This window comes from Penicillium taxi (genome assembly GCF_028828555.1).
Source record: "Penicillium taxi strain IBT 34144 chromosome Unknown utg000003l_segment0_segment0, whole genome shotgun sequence".
Taxonomy (NCBI): Eukaryota; Fungi; Ascomycota; class Eurotiomycetes; order Eurotiales; family Aspergillaceae; genus Penicillium; species Penicillium taxi.
In genome coordinates, this window is record NW_026643205.1 from 1,117,981 (window position 1) to 1,135,032 (window position 17,052).

The 17,052-nt window shown below is 47.7% G+C and overlaps 4 protein-coding genes across 4 annotated transcripts; 3 read left to right on the plus strand and 1 right to left on the minus strand.

Annotated features, from left to right (window-relative positions):
* Positions 1 to 729: 729 nt before the first annotated feature.
* N7495_003905 (membrane morphogenesis protein VPS13) lies at positions 730 to 10,288 on the minus strand (the record flags this gene model as incomplete). Its single annotated transcript, XM_057206556.1, has 3 exons — positions 730 to 770; positions 830 to 2,867; positions 2,921 to 10,288. The coding sequence occupies 3 exons, from the start codon at positions 10,286 to 10,288 to the stop codon at positions 730 to 732; spliced, it is 9,447 nt and encodes a 3,148-aa protein (XP_057064236.1).
* Positions 10,289 to 11,070: 782 nt separating this feature from the next.
* N7495_003906 (uncharacterized protein) lies at positions 11,071 to 11,403 on the plus strand. The gene is made up of 2 exons (XM_057206557.1): positions 11,071 to 11,243; positions 11,394 to 11,403. The coding sequence occupies exon 1, from the start codon at positions 11,128 to 11,130 to the stop codon at positions 11,230 to 11,232; it is 105 nt and encodes a 34-aa protein (XP_057064237.1). The 5' UTR covers positions 11,071 to 11,127; the 3' UTR covers positions 11,233 to 11,243; positions 11,394 to 11,403.
* A 4-nt stretch (positions 11,404 to 11,407) lies between these two features.
* Positions 11,408 to 12,485, plus strand: N7495_003907 (DUF3429 domain-containing protein; the record flags this gene model as incomplete). The annotated part of the gene is made up of 4 exons (XM_057206558.1): positions 11,408 to 11,620; positions 11,674 to 11,715; positions 11,787 to 12,011; positions 12,063 to 12,485. The coding sequence occupies 4 exons, from the start codon at positions 11,408 to 11,410 to the stop codon at positions 12,483 to 12,485; spliced, it is 903 nt and encodes a 300-aa protein (XP_057064238.1).
* Positions 12,486 to 14,487: 2,002 nt separating this feature from the next.
* Positions 14,488 to 16,395, plus strand: N7495_003908 (glycerol kinase; the record flags this gene model as incomplete). Its single annotated transcript, XM_057206559.1, has 4 exons — positions 14,488 to 14,762; positions 14,839 to 15,833; positions 15,888 to 16,054; positions 16,126 to 16,395. 4 exons carry the CDS (start codon positions 14,488 to 14,490, stop codon positions 16,393 to 16,395), a joined length of 1,707 nt encoding a protein of 568 aa, XP_057064239.1.
* Between the last annotated feature and the right edge of the window lie 657 nt (positions 16,396 to 17,052).

A 17,052-nucleotide genomic window follows, 5' to 3' on the forward strand; every position in this document is an offset into this window, starting at 1 on the left:
TTCATTTCCTTTTGTATTATATCTTGATCCTGGTGTATTTTCTTCATGGCTGGTGAGAATTATTCATTCGAGTCGCGTTATGGGAAATCCTCTGAATCTTTAAAAACATCAACAATGGCATCATATTTTTGAGTCGCAAATCTCGCAAATCACGAATCCTAATCCCTAAGTCTCTGATTATATCATCAACTATTATGTTTTTGCAACTTTTATTGTTAACAGTGAATGAGGGGCCCAAGAGCATCAGCCAGTTCTAAAAAAATCTTCCAACTCTTCTTCTTAATTCTTCTTCGGCTCTTTCAGTTTGATCTCTGAGGGTTTAACTCCTTCCTTGAAAGACTTTTTGGTTGTACTTATATCATTCCAGTGTTTATTATTAGCCGTGAACTAGTATATAATAGAGTTAGCCATGACTGATAGATTTCATCTACAAACGATACTTTTCAAAGAAAGAATATGAATTACTGGATTAGTATTCTAGGTAAAAGGAATGAAGAGAAGAAAACTGAACAATAAAAACTGAACAATAAACAAATGTACAATGAACACATGTACTTAAAGTACTTAAGCCAAAACCAAAACCAGACGCTTAATCCAGATACCGTTCCAATGTTTTCATTTCCAATGAAATTGAGGTAAAGTGAAAAAAAGCACATCCAAGTGCGATTTGAATTCTCCATACCATTCTCATGATGTCATTACGAAAGGGTAGATGACTGGACAGTACATCTATCCTCGAGCATTATACTTTTCATTGAAGGCATTGACAGCTGTAGGAGGGAGGTTCTAAATTAGCTTTCTATACATGTTGACGTATGGAATCACTCACCAATAGCAATCTGTTTGTAGACCCAATTTCGAGCACTTTCGTCTTGGACAGGGATGAAGGGACCGTTGGCACCACCCTTCAGGGTAATGCCCATACCGGTGCGCTCTTTGGAAATAGTTTGAATGTCTGTCAGGCGGATATCCCACTCTGTAGTGAGTTTCTTCGTGCGGATGAGCATAATGCGTGTGTAAGTCAACATGACCAGCATGTCGCGACCTGGAAGTTCGAGGTGCGCAATGTAGTCTTCGCTGAAGAACTTGCCATCTTCTGTGGTCTTCAGCCAGAATTGACCGAGTGCTTCACGCTGCGAGTACGGGCGAACAATGCCGTCTGTTCCGATGAAGCGGGTGAGTCTTACCCGGTCTAGGCCATCGGCGTCGAAGACGGTTGTGGTATTTCGCACTCCTTCTGCGAGGTTGGAGGCGAGATCGAAGGCACCGATTGCAGGTTTGGTGGCAAGACCCAGTACTCCCTTTCCGACACCTTTGAAGAATCCTGCTACGCCCTCCTTCTCAGCACCCTCTAGAGGATGGCGTGCTAGACCGCCAATACCACTGGCTAGACTGGTAGCAAAGGCGTTTCCTCCAGCTGTGATACCGTACAGTGCGTGCTTGGGACGGTTGCGGGATTTGGACATCCGGCGCTGGTCCTGGAATTCCTTGTCAAGGGTGGCGGCAGCGAGACCCTTAGACATGCTGCCGGTGAGCTTGGCCATGCTGTCCGAGAATCCGAATACGGATTTCTTGACGAAGCTGGTGGCACCCTTCGCAATACCGACACCTAGCTCTTGGGGCCGGTCGGTCATGACGAGACCCTGGTAAGGCTCATAGAATATATCGGCCACACCTGAACTGACAGTGTTGAATAGACCAACGGGGTTACCCAAGAAGTCAGCAGAACCAAGAATGATGTGAACTTGACGCACAAACTCTTGGGTGTAATGGGCGCGAATGTTGTTGACCAGTCTTCCGAAAGAGACACGGGCATTCTCCAACATCAATGCATTCAGTCGGATGGGTGCGTCATTGACGTTGCCTATGGACATGGTCATGACATTGACGATGAACATCAAGGGACTCGAAGGCTGCATGGTGTCCTCCACATTGACGTGCTCTGTGCGCATAAACGAGATGTCCAGCTGCATCGGTTGCAGGTGAAGAAGTTCGAAGTACACGTCCTGGCCGGCTTCATTCTGGTTGGGCTCTGGGATGTTGAGGTCCTCATCGCAAAGTTTGCCCTCATGGGGCTCAGACCAGGATGCGCCTGGGATCTTGACGAAATCCAGCATAGCAAAGATGAAGTCCTCGTCCAGCTCCAGCGTCATCTGCTGCAGAAGCAATGTGGCATACTTGATGTAAAGCACACCGTAGGAGTCATCCTTGACACGGGTAACCATCGCATGGAAGATTGGGTGCGCTTCCATCTCCTTTCCAGTCTTGGGAACTACACTGGGATAGAGAAGAATGGGGAAGATACCGCCATAGAGTTGGTTATCGATCTGGATCCACTTGATAGTGGTGTTGAGGGTCTGATACAATGCCGACTCCCGATATTTGATTTCAATCTCACGGAATGTGAGATAAAGCAGCTCCTTTAGATTCTGGTTGATCAATGAGATGCCAATGCCTCCCAGGCGAAGTTGAGCCTTGAAGTTCACTTCCGAATTCATCTCCTTGACTTCGAATCCCATGCTCATACTAGTCTGAGACGACTGGCCCTTTTGCTGCTTGTAGATACTCTTGGAGGCCTTGAAGTTAGAAAGAACAAGTGTCTGAGTTGGGCCATCCGCCACGATATTGACATCGATGATCTTCTGAAATTCGCCAGGCTTTGTAGGTGGAATGCGCATTGGAATCAGATTACCAATCTCAGCAAGCTTGATATGTCGTTGTTTACCATGGCTAGTCAAGACCAGCGACTTGTTCTTGGTAGCTGGGTAGTCCCATGCATAAGGCATGATACTTCGAGGAGGTAGGCGATAGCGAATGGGTCGCCAACTACTGGACACATCATCCTCGTCGTCCTCCACATTGGGATTCTAGAAATTTATTAGTAACTTGCAAAAATTATAATAAGCGAAATTGAACTTACAGCTTGGTAGAAGATGAATTCCATATCACTCTCATTGCGCATCGAGAACGGCCAGTTGCGGGTCTCAAAGCTAAAGTGCAGGAAGAGAGTGGCCCCCTCCAGGATGACATCAACCTTGATCAACTTCTGGCGTTGGTTCGCCTTGGCCAATTTGATATGGGCAGTTCCCACATCGGCAATATTGAATGGAGAAGACCACTGGTTGTTAACTCCGGGGAAGCAGAGACAGAGCTGTTTCTCATGAACTTGACGGAGGAAGTGAAGTGGCAGAAGCTCTCCGCTCTTGACCTGGAGAACATTTGAGGATCCTGGTTCGCGAACCAGAAGATCCTCATTCAGCTTACTCTTGAGAATGAATCTCGGTGCAATGCTAACCACCCTGGTCATCTTGTACTTGCCTTCGCCTTCCGCGACAGACACGCCCGCGTGAAATTCGGATCTGCCTTGCACATCAGGGAAGACAACCTCGAAGGTGCTACCAAGGGCCTCGAAACTTTGCGGCTTGCTCCACGAAGAGTCTCCGACCTTCAAGATAGACCGGTTCTTCTGATCATCACCTCCATATGAATACATGTAAGGCAGTGCGCGACCACCATCTCTTGGATCAACCCTGAGTCCCTGGCCAGCAACGCTTCGTGCTGACTGAAGGAATGCCTTGCTCTGGATGTCCATGGGAAGACCCGTCTTGTTCAAGAGGAGGTATGGGCTGTACACAGAGACCTTGAAAGCGCCACCACTATCAGGGATGTTGAAGTAATGAAGCTTCAACTTCAGCTGAAGGCCGCGCTCATCTTTCAAAGACAAGGTATGCTCTCTGCGATAGTCTTGAGCATTTCCATTGACGATGGCAAATTCGCTCTGTTTAAAGACAGTATCTTCTAGATCAATGCTGAGGAGAAGAAGGTGAGACAGCTCCACGACATGGACAGGACTCACACCACCTTTTCTCAAGAAGTTTGTCCAGTCCTTCTTGGTGTTTTTGTCATAAATTCGATACTTGAAGTCATAGGGAAGGAGATTTTGAATCTCCACGGGAGCGAAAACTCGAATCCTCATGTAAGGATAAACGCTCGAGGGGTCCTTGCTTTCAAATGTTGTGTTGACCTGGAAGTAGAAAGGAGGAGCTTGCTGTCCACCTTCACTGACACACTTAACGGTCCGCGTGGGGCGGCGAATAAGGTCTTTCCAATAAAGCTGCTCGTTTGACCAGTCATACCCAAAGCCTTGATCAGGGCGAATCACAACTGAATGAAGATATGCTGATCCGACAGGTGCCGGTCGAGCGTCACCAGGCAAAATCTTTTCAATTTTCAAGAGATGGCCTTCGTCTGGACTGTAAACACCCAATTCCAAAGGAATCTGGGTGTTATTCTCCACCAGAAGTGGTGAGCGGAATGTGATGTACTTGACATTGTCGGTTCCAAGTTTGACCTCCACGAGAAGCCGGTGAGAGATTTGGTCTCGCTTGGGCTTGAGGCTGTACAGAGTTTCACCTTCCCGTGAAACGGGAATGCGGTTGATGCTATCAAATCCGCTACCTTCAAGCTTGACTCCAACTATTCCACCGTGACCCTCAGGAGTAAGGGATTCTCGAATGGCTGTGGAGTCTTCAAATCGCCAAGGATGTTCCTCGCCATCGCTCAACTTCGCAGCTGGAGCATCTTCCACTGCATTGGTATCGGCCCAGACCCGAAGGTCGAATCCAGTGTAATTCCGGATTCTGTATGGGGCATCAGCACCTCTTGGCTTAGAAAGAACATCTTCATCGGTGTTGAGGAATTGGAAAGAATTGGAAGCAAGCGCAATGGTGGCAGAAGTAACTGTAAGCTCCATATTCTTGTGGGAGTATGCGTCAATCGATAAAACATCAGGATTGACATCCTTGGCCATATGGAATCCTAGTTGCCAAGGTTCGATTAATGGCTCCCAAGCTGACTTGGAAAAGTTGTAGACATTGATAAAGGTATCGAAGCTGGTGTCAACATTCAAAGTAGAGGACCAGTCACGCACGTCAATGTTGAACTTTTTGACACTCCAGTCAAGCAATGGCAAGTCGTGCAGATCACCAATGAGAATCACTCTGATGCCATCAATCTTAGCAGACAGCTCCTCGCGTTTGAGAACAGCGGAGCTGCCCTGCAGAGCAGCGTTCTTGTCAAAGCCCTCAACTATGTGACTGGCACTTTTGCGAGCTCTGTGAACCAACGTTGAGGATGTCTTGCCAGAGGAGTCTCTTGCATTTTTACCATCGGTGATTTTCTTTGCCTCTCCACCCTGCAGCTTTGGAGCGTTCCCGGCTCTCATCTCAGCGGCCTTGTGCACAATTTGAATTGCCATCAGGATATCACGCAAAGACAATCGGAGAACCAGAGGTTCAATATGGACTTCGATTGAAGTAAGGGCAGATCCCTTTTCTTGCGATCTACTATCAACAGAAAGCTCAACTGTGAAATCGTCTAGAATGCGAAGGCGGCTAGTTTCGAACTTGTCCATGCGGCACAGGAACATGCCGACCTTTTGAATCTGCAAGGTTGAGACATTTTGGTGAGAAATAAGAATCTCCTTTGTACCCAGGACGATAGCTTCCGAGTGAGGAATTGCAGGGTTGGCCACCATGATAACCTGGGCATCAACCAAATTCACACGGAATGAGACGGTCATGTTTCCACTTTGGGTCTCTCCAGCATAAACCTCGGTTGCCGCTTTATCGGAGATGGCAGCGTCAGAAGTCAATTCTGATTCATCGGGTGATTCAGTTTCCTCCTCAATAGCTTCCACATGTTCCTCTGATGCAAACGCGGAGTTGCTGAATGCTTGCAGAGCAGAAAGATAGTCCAAAGCGAACATGATCCGAGGACTATCAATGGTCAACATGGCGATCAGATGTTTATCAGGCCCGGGAGACATGGATACGCTAGCCATGAACTGTTGCTGAACATCGTTATTTATCAAGGACATGATGTTTCTGAACTTGTTGGAGTCTTGTCGACGGCTGTCGCGGATCGAGAAAGAATGAATCAGTAGCTCCGACTCCAAAGATCCATCAGTCAGCATACGGAGCTTGACCCGTGTGTCGTTGAGTGAGAATTTTGAAAGACTTGAGTCCTCCAAGCGACCCACGGGTTGGTTGTCAGTTGCCAGGATAAGTTCAAGGCCGACACTGTCAACCTTGAAGATCATATCAAGTCGAACCCAAGTTTCCTTACTTGTATTTTCATCAGGCTTAGTAGAGTCTTGTTCCTTTTGCGCCTGAACAGCCTCTCTAGTAGGCTCTGTCACCAAAGAGGGAAGGGACTCCAGCGCCTCGAGTTCTTGTTGCTCCGTATCTGTTGCGAAGGCGCCAGGAATCGACTTGGACAACGCCAGCAGGAACTTGAGCTGGCTTTGCGAGATACGCAGGTTGATGGGAGACAAAGAACCCTCAATCTCCATGTCTGGGCGTGGATTGTTGACCTGATGCTCCAGGTAGCAAATACTAAAGTCGAGGTTGACCTTTTGGATCATCTCTAGTTCTTCTACCATGCCATCTTCGAAATGGAACTTGGAGGTCAGGCGGATGTTTCGAACGCCGGTAGAAATCACGTTGACGGCTGGGCTATCCTTTTCTTCGTCCATGGGAACGAACTCGTTCTTGATATAGATCTCTCCAAGATGAGCAGTGATCGTATCCCGGGGCCGATCATCGGTCATCACTCGCGGGAACACCAAGATAGGAGTTTTGACAACAATATCGAGTCTCATTCGAGAGGCATTCTCCTGCAGCTGGTTGGCTTGATTCGCAGCGGCCTGTCGAGCTGCGTTGAATATAGCCTGCATCTTGCCAAATTTGACGAGGAAGTTGATTATCTTACGGAACGGCTCCTCCATGAAATTAATCTTGATAGAGCCAGATCGCAGGTAGACCTCAGAGTCATAGCCGGGGTAGATATCGCTGTCCGGGTCAAATGTCTCATATTTGAAATCAGCAAAGTTATCACCTTCGATGGTAAGAAGGCGTCGAATATCAGAGTCCTCAGGAGCACCCAAATTGACATCATCGACCAGCGTCAGACTACCGATGCGAGACTGGATGACCATGGAACGGCCAACAAGGAAAATTCCAACATCGGCAGTATTAAGACTCAGCGTTGCCAATCTAACCCCATCATTGTTAAGGATAAGTGCGATACTCTTCAGATTGGACTTGATACGGATCTTGCCCTGCTGGGGTTGTTCCACATTTGTTGCCTCTTCTATAGCTTGCTCGGTTTGTTCGTTTTCTTCGACCGATTGCTGTGGATTCGTAAAAGTAAGAAGAATAAAGTCAAGGAGGGTAAGCAGCGTTTTCCGTGTCACCACAAGATTGATGGTAGATACTGAAATGTCAAGATTCATGGCAACACCTTCATAAGTTGTCTCAAGCTCGGGAGACTCAGGCTTGACCCGGACCATTTTCAAGTGGAAAAGATCCTTGTCTTCATCTGCGTTGAATCCCTTGGATGAAAGAATCCTCTTAAATTCAGGCAGCGGGTTCTCCTCGATATAGTCATCCACGCCCAGAGATTTCAGAATGACCTCGGCAACCATGTCATAAGGTCGCATGTAAAAGTCCAACTCGAAGCCCTCGGCAACCAACTCCACCAGCAATTTATCCTTGAGCGGATCTTGTGAATCAGATCGGAATAGCGAGCCACGTAGGCGACCAACATTGAACTTGAACTCAAAGTCTCGACGGTGGATATTGTCAGGAGTGTCCACGCTGTTTCTTCTTTCTTGCTCGGGTTCAAGCTCATCGTCGACCACGAGGTCTCGTTGAGCTGCAGGTTGGAAAGATGCCGATCTGGCTCTTGTCGTAATGGCGGTTTTGTCGCCGTCAGCGGTAGCAACCGGGTCAGAGGAGTTCTTACTGTTGTCGAATTGCGGAATGGCGATATCGATCAACTTCATTAGGCCCTTGTATTTGGTATCTGACATGGATGCATGCAGCTCCGGTAGATTACCTGAAATGCGCGTTCTGGTGAGCTGTGTCACCTTTGGAACAATACACATCTCCAAAACGAAGTCCACATTGATGCGATCAATGATGTGGAAGTTCTTGGACTCGACGCCAGATGTAAGCTGGGCTTTAGTTGATTCTACTCCGGGTCCGATCAGAACCTGAGTGGAGTCCAATTTTATGAGGAATCGATCGTATAGCAGGTGCTCGAGCTGCTTGTAATCTTCCTCCTCGTACTGTTGTTTTTGTTTGGACTGTAGGTCGCGCATTGCCTGCCGGTCGACCAGCTCGCTGTTAACACTGGCATGACCAGCATCAATGATCAAGCAAAGAGAACTTTCCTGAGTAATGCTCTCTGGTACAATGATAAGGGGTGCGTGGATGTCAAATTGTGCGTCAACCTTCTTGTGCTCCTGCAAGGCAAATTCCAAACCAGCTCGGGTCTGTTGTCGCAAACCCTCGACGGTGGCACCTGCAGTGTCCAAAAGGGCACCAATGGACTCCATATGCCGCTGCGGGGGCTCAAAAAATTTGACGATTCCCACCAGAAATCGGGGGTTGTAGATAACCTCGATACTCTTCAACTTGACCTTGACTGCTGTATCCGCATCACTCTCCAGTGGGTTCTTCTCCAACTGCATGTGGAACAAATTTTCTTCATCGTCAAGGATATCTACACTAACCTCATCGTCGTCGTCTGTACTAAGATCTTGGATTTCAGCAGAACCAGGAAGGGAGTCTTTCACTCTGACAATCTGAGGATAGAGTGTGCCAGCGGTGGTACCGTCATACATCTTCAACCCACCAAGGTCAAGGTCGAGGAGGTATGAATCTGGGCGTTGGAGAGCCTTGGCCCGGAAGTTTTCGAATACCAGCTTCATGACCTCGTTTGCTGCACCATGTGGATCCTGCTTGAGGGTGAAACTACCGGCACGAAGACTCCAGTTGACTTGGAGCTTGACCCATTCCCGGGGAACATCGACACTCTCAGCAAGTGCCTTCTTCTCGTCCCAGTCAATGGCACTATAAAGCTCTTGTCGCTGTTCTTCAGTCAGGCTAGGTTCTTCAGATTTTTGCTTCTTGCCGCCCCAGAGCCATTCACCCCAAGATTGCTGCTCAGTAGGCTTTTTGATCCCGATGTTCTCTTTGCGCAGTTGGTTTCTAGCGAGAGACCTCCAGAATCGAATATCCTCGTAGCTGAGTTTTCTCTCGAGCTTATCGAGTTGTTGGGTCTCTTCCGGCGTGAAGGGTTCTTCCCTCTTCCCCTTTTTGAAGAGCTTGATATACTCAATACGATCATCTCGGCGCTCCCTGATGTAATCCCAAGTCCATCGTCGATTGCGATCATGAATTTTACTCAGGACTGAATTACCAGCGAATTTTAACCAGGCTCGAGGATCCTCCTTCGGTGAGCTTTTAGGTTGGAATCGCTTGTACTCCTGGTGTCGGATAAAGTAATGGAAGAGATCTACCAACATCAAGGCATCACGGTATTGGTTGTCGTCCAAAACAAAGCCAAGCTCGTCGAATAGCAGCCGTGCTTTCATAGCGGGCCGATCATACTTGCCCGATTTATCCATTTCTAGCCCTGCACGACCACTGACTGGGCGCAGCATGAACTGATTACCCTCGCCGTTTTCAATTGTATCGCGCAGCTTGTCCATCAGCTCATCATGGCCAATTCCCTGAGCCTCGGCACCAATATCTGAGCCTCGGCCAGTTCCTAGAAGCGTCGCATCTGTATTCCAGTAGACTGACAAGGCCCCGAGGACTGCGAGTTTATGTGTAGTCTCGGAAGTGGACTGGATGAAAGTTGGGTTCCATTCAGCGTCTGTGCTGACAGCACTGAGCTCCTTCAAAGTCAAACCGACGGCAAATGGATGACCAGGCGACGAGATAGAGTCCTCATAGCGAATATGCACGTTCTTGATTGAGATCTGCAGGTTATCGACAACTGCAGTCACCATACTTTGAGTAAAGCTCTGGTTTCGACGTTGTTCCTCCTGGCTCATGCCTTCCGCATTACGCTCCCGAAGCAACTCTGCACCGTCAATCTTTTCCATTTTCAAAGTATGTGCCCGCTTATCTTCCTCCTCGGCATCATAGTCTGCGTCCTCCTTGGGCGCGGCGAGCAAGAAGACATCTTCGATATCAACCTTGACCGGCTTCCCCCTAAGGTTCGACCACGGTATAGATAATGTGAGCTGGCCCAGATGACCTTCGACGACATTCAGGGGTAGATGGAGCTGATCGAGCGCTTCTCGGCGCAACTCGAGGTTGCGTAGTTTCACATCGCCAGACCAGATTCCGATGTTCAGCTGCTTCGCATCAAAGTTCTTGACATAGATGCCCAGAAAGCGATTGAGCAGGTTGGCAACAAGACTCTCAAGCATGGTTGCGGGAATGTTGCCGTATACCGGGCCAGGTGGATGGGGTATTAGGCTGGTTTATGGCGTTGTCGCGTACTAGGAGTAGGGTGGGTCGATGTCAAGGATAAGTCGACCTAGCTTTAAAGACACATTAGTACTCTGTAACGCATTATGGGCGGGCTAGGTCTTACCCAGCACTAGAGATGAAAGACCAGGACTTGTCGCAAATAGAATCACCAGCCATTCAAGCAAAGCAAGTCGGCTGCATGCGATAGGGTTAAAGAGCGAAATATGGGCGATAAAATAGATTTGAAGAGTTTAAGAGCCCAACTAGGATAATTGTGACGAATGTTGGGTGTTCAAGCCAAACCAATGACTTTGATTGCGTGGATTCAAGAAAAGGTGTTGCTAGTTATCAGTTACGCAAATAAGGGTGGCCCGTACGAAGTACAATACAAGAGGGGACGCCAAGAAATTTGTTCCTCCCACTGCAAGTCGCACGGGTCATTCCCCATATTTAGCTGGCATTTCCATGGCGCATTTAAGGATCTAGAACACTTGAGGATAGTGAATTCAGAATTCAGGGTTCAGAATCTTATCAGGAGGTATGTATGTATATATATATATATATATATATTCTTCAATAGTATCTAAAATGCCTATATTGAAATCTGTATTGTACTGTACATTATTTACAGCGCCCAACTCTGCCAAGACCAAGTTCTTGACACGCACAGTGACGTCGTGAGCACGTGACATCGAGCTATGATGTATGATTTAAGCCCTAGCTTACTAACCAAAACGAGTAACGTTGAGATCTGGTTCCTCAGGTGTCGATCTGTTCCCGGACCTTAAGTGTTGGTATGTGGTTTCGGTCCCTCCGGTCCGCCGTTTTCCTTCTTTTTCATCTCCGGATCTTCTTGTTTGCTCCCCCTCTGGAAACCTTCGTACCGACTTTCGACACCTAGTCCTTCTCCGGGTTTATACCCTCATCTCCACTCTCCAATCTCCAATCTCCACTCAAAATAAATTCAAGGCCAATTGGGTAGGCTTTTCTTTTCATATCCGACCTCGGGAGACTTTAATCTTATTTCTTGCCCATCTTGCTGACTCCATTCCACACGAAAAGCTACCCTTTTAATCATGCTTTACCGTAATACCGCTGCCCGCTCCCTGCTCCGGGCTATTTCGAGCTCCAATGCCTCTGTGGCTCGCTCTCCTCTGGTCAGCCAGGTCTTTAAGGCCCAGTTGACCTCATCCAGTCGCTCCGTCCGCCCGATCTCCCCGAGTCTTGCGCTTGCTGCTCGCAAGCCCATTACTACCGCGCTTGTTCGCCACTCGTCTTCTTCATCTCAAGTAAGGGACTATGTATGCTGTAGGCGAAATTAGTGGCTAATCTAGTGATATAGGATGGCGACATCGATATGACAGCCGGAATCCGGGCCGAGGCGGTATGTGAAGACTTCACCTACTGGAATAAATTGAGCGATAGAATCACATCTAATCAGTATTTTGGAATTAGAAAGTTATCAAGGATACCTTCAGCCTGAGCGCCGTCCCTAAGGAAGCTCTCGTCCTTGGTGTTGCCGGTGTCGTCCCCTACGTCGCCACCGCTCTCCAGACCGTTGTTCTTTCCTACAAGATCAGCTCAGCCCCCGCCGGTAGTGATAGTCTGATCTATTCTGGCCAGAGCGCCGAACTGTTGCTTCACTTGATCGAGCCTGTCCAGGTCGCATACGGTGCCGTGGTTAGTAGCATATCCCCGTCGCCATAAGAAGCTGTTAGCTAACCTTAACAGATCCTCTCCTTCCTCGGTGCTATCCACTGGGGTCTTGAGTGGGCTGGCTACGGCGGCAAGTTCGGCTACAAGCGTTACGCTGCCGGTGTTTATGCTCCTGCCATTGCTTGGCCGACTTTGCTGATGCCCTTTGAGTTCGCTCTGATCACCCAGTTCCTCGCCTTCAACATGTTGTATTACAACGACTCTCGAGCTTCCGTCAAAGGTCGTGCCCCTAGCTGGTACGGCATCTACCGCTTCGTCCTGACCTTCATTGTTGGCGCCGCCATTGTCGCTACCCTGGTTGGCCACCAGCAGATCCACGACATTCCTGCATCTGAGCACAGTATCGGCGACAAGATCAAGGCCCTGCTCTACCTCCAGCAGAAAGAGGAGGAAGAGGCTAAGGCTCGCATCGCTGCTGATGCTGCTGAGGAGGAGTAAATTCCAACATTGAGAAAGAGAGTCTGTGTACCCGTACCTGTAACCTGTTCCATGTCTTGGTGGGGATGAAACTCCCCACGTTTGATGTTTGCATTCCCCGTGATTTACTGTAAAATATATATGGCAAACGCTAGGGCCGAAAGCTTTACTTATTTTCCCTTTGATCAATTGGGGTATTTACCCGAGAAGCAGCAGAAATGTAAGGGTATTTCCTTGGAACCGCGCTAGCAGATAAAAAATGGTAGGATAAAATATAAAAATCCTGACCAGGGCTTTAGAATACCAGAGCAACACACGTGTACCTAGGTATACCCAGAGCTAAACCCGATTGAGTTGGGGAAGAAAAAAAGAAAAGAAAGGAATCAGATTTGGATTTGGAGTAATAATCACTTCAATGGCCACATGACACACCTGCATTGCAGCAATCCAAAACTACTGAGTCTGGAACTACCTAATACCCAAATACCTATTCTAGGTAGACGGTTAATTGATGCGGAGTACTCCGTATGGATACTAACATATCAGTTCATATAGTCCGGGTAAACTACCTTATCCAATCGGACCCCAATGGAACCCCCAGACCGGGATTACCTGGCGGATGTTGGAAACAGAACCTTGGAACAATGTATGTAAAGAGAAGAGAAAAAGGGAAGGTAAAGCGAGCCAATATGCGATAGAACACATGAGCTAAAGATTCTTAGATCGTCTATTATTGCTTTCTATTTATTTTTTTCACTCTCGCGTGATCTCTACAAGCGCACGTCCCTGTCCCTGGCAGGACTAGAACGAGATCCTTCGAGAATTGGTTTTTTCTTCCCCGCTACTATAATACCTTCTATAGATCGATAGGGTTCAACAACAATCAAGACGTCACGACCCAAATTCCAACATGATGATTCAAGAGAATTGTAGATGTATGCAATTGAGGAAGTAATAGTTGGACTGACAATTGGATTGACCATTGGATGAACAATTGGAATTGACAATTGGAATTGATTATTTTCTGTACTCCGTAGGTCATATTGCACCTTATGCTGGTGATCAGGAGTTGAGGTGTGCAGCACTATTACTAGACTAGGGGTGTTCAAAGCCAAGACTAGCAGGGGGTTTATAGATTGTTCTTGGCTTCGTCTGGAATGTTTGGGCTTCCCACAGTATGGGGAAAAAAAGAAAAGAAAAGAAAAGAAAAAACAAGGTAGTAATTATTCCGTGAATAGGAGAAGTGGCCAGGGGTTATATAGATACACTTTGGTGGTGCATCCTATACTCCTAAAAAAGGGGGGTCTAGAACGGAACTACGGAGTACGGAGCACTTTGCTGGAAAAATGGAGATGGTCATGTGGCCGATCGACGGGAATATGAATTCCTGAGATGTACGGAGTAGTAGTTAGTATATAGTATAGCTAGTACCTAGGTATAGCTAGGTAATATAGTATAGTATAGTCTAGTATAGTATAATAGCATAGTATAGAATAGTGGTATAACACAAATATAGTATTAGATCCAAGATAGCTTATGGGAATAGAATACAGTACAGAGTAATATCTTTGTAGTATTATAAAATTAGAAGTGGGGGAAGTGACGAGGTCAGAAGATCAGAAAAAAAACCCCGAACCGGATTTAATCAATTTCCCCTTCTTCCCCCACTTACTTAATCCCCCAACTGGTTCAAGGCCCTGATAACCTACTTAGGACTTGCCTCGTTGCCCGTCGCCCCCGTACGTCACGCTCCACTAAGCCCACTTGGTTTTCGGCTTCTCAGCTTGGACTTGTTTGGTAATTCTCTCCTTCCCCCACATTCCGTACTCTCTCTCTCCTTCTACTCTCTACCTGCTCTACTTGCTACCTACTCTACCTACTCTACCTACTCTACCTATTCTACTCTTTTATTCTTTTATTCTCTACTCTACTTTACTCTACTCTACTCTACTCCATTCCATATTTTATTTTACCCTCTACACCCTCTTCAAACTCTCCACTCCATCTCCCATATTATACGAATATGCGCAACCCCTTTGATCTCGATGAAAGCAGCGTCGATGGCGATTCAGAGGCCGATCGTGACTTTGAGGACCGAATTCCACATCCCATCCAAACCAATGATGGAGACCGCTCTTTGCTTCAGGACGAGGAACGACGCGGGGATGATCTGAAAGAGCGTTTCATCGGTACAATTGATCAGGGTACAACGAGTACTCGCTTTATTATCTTTGATTGTACGGGTGTCCCCATTGCCAAGTACCAGACTGAATTCCGACAGCTTCATGATCACCCAGGGTAGGTTTTATCATTTCCCCCCTCCACTTCCCCCTAGCTTTCCTGCCTTGTTCCCAATTGACGTATTCACCCTAAGATGGCACGAACAAGACCCATACGAATTGGTGGAGTCTGTCTACATTTGTATTGAAGAGACTATGAAATCATTCCTCGCCCTGGGTCACTCCAGATCTGATGTAGAGGCTATCGGTATCACCAGTCAACGAGAAACTGCCCTAGTTTGGGACTGGGAGACTGGTGAGCCATTGCATAATGCCATCACTTGGACTGATACGAGAACTATGAACCTTGTGCGTGAGCTTAAGGAAAAGCCCGGTGCCGATGACCTCGTCAATATCTGCGGTTTGCCACTCTCCACATACCCCTCCTCTGTTACGCTGCGGTGGATGTTAGACAACCTCCCAAATGTCCGTGCGGCCTATGACGAGGGCCGTGCTGCCTTTGGCACTGTCGACTCTTGGCTCATTTACAACCTCAACGGGGGTCTTCAAAATAAGCGTCTGGTTACAGATGTCACCAACGCCTCACGCACAATGTTTATGAATCTGGAAACTCTCAAGTACGACGACAGACTCTTGAAGTTCTTCGATATTGACCCGAAGAAGATCCGTCTCCCCGAGATTCTCCCCTCGGCTGATAAAGAGGGCTTTGGTGAGATTTGCGAGGGTCCCTTGGCGGGAACTCGGATCACCAGCTGCCTCGGCGACCAAGCAGCCGCTCTGGTGGGCCACTGCGCTTTTACCCCGGGAAGTGCCAAAAACACTTACGGCACAGGCTGCTTCCTTTTGTATAATGTGGGTGAAAAACCAGTAATTTCCAAGCACGGTCTGCTCGGCACAGTCGGCTTCCAACTGGGTCGGGATAGGAAGCCTATGTATGCCTTGGAGGGTAGTGTTGCAGTAGCGGGAAGCGGCATCTCATTCCTGATGAACAATATGGGCTTTTTCCGTGACTCGCGCAAGGTCAGTGATCTGGCCGCCACAGTGCCAGACTCCGGAGGCTGTGTTTTCGTCACTGCGTTCAGTGGTCTCTTTGCACCCTACTGGATTGATGACGCTCAAGGAACCGTCTGTAAGTTGTTTCCGTTTCGTTTGATTCAGAGAGCGCTGCTAACAATCTCGACAGGGGGTATTACCCACCACACACAGCGAGGGCATATTGCCCGCGCAACTCTAGAGGCAGCTTGTTTCCAGACGAAAGCTATCCTCGATGCCATGGAGATGGATAGTGGCAAGAAGCTTACAGAACTGGCCGTGGATGGTGGAATGAGCAACTCCGACATTTGCATGCAGGTATGAATGGTCCCTCGGCTTTTGGTCTCTTTACCCCCACCACCATGTCACTAACTTTTTCTCCCCTTCAGACCCAAGCCGACCTCATCCAGATCCCCATCGAGCGCCCCGCAATGCACGAAACCACCGCCCTCGGCGCCGCGATCGCCGCAGCCTTCGCCATAGACGTGTGGAAAGACTTCTCTGATCTCAAGTATATGAACCGAGCCAACCGAGCAACGTTCAACCCAAAAGTTGGTCCGAAGAAAAGCGCTCGCATGTACAAAAAGTGGTCGAAGGCTGTAGAGATGTCTCGAGGCTGGACGGCTAGCAAGGAGGAAGAATCAGAAGATGAAGAGTAAACAAAACGCTCCGATATATTTTCCATTTCATCTTAACTGTTACTGCCACGGACCTCGAGTCAATCCTGCCCTCCACACCGGCACACCATTTTCACCCTATACACTTAACGCTCGAGACTTCCACACCCGAGCTCAAAACAACACAACTCTATACACCCCCACTTTAGCTCTTCGAGCCGATTCCACCATATACTCTACCTATCGGGCGCACTGGGACAGATTCTTTCACCTATACATATTCTAGATTTTCCCTGCTTAGATAGTCTCCGCCCTAATAGGTGTGCCAGCTAGCAAGAGCAAGCTGCAATACCACCCTCATGACCGTGATGATGGTTTAACCATTCTTCATCTGACCAATTTCGTTTTTCTCCCCCAATGTTTCCAGTGATGCCAAGGTCGGCATGTATTAGCCGGTCTATGGTTTACCTATCTGACAGGTCCATTCTTTTTTTTTTTTCTTCTCGCTTTTGGCGGTCAACATGATGGCATTATTCTCTTCCTTTTTTTCTGTATATAAGATATTTCCAACGGACCATGGAGTACGCAACGAAATAAAAAACATTCTTAAGCATCTATTTTTTCCTTATGTATATATTTCGTTTCTGTTGATACAACTACCGTATACGGAGCAACTCCTATGATTACCTACTACCCCAT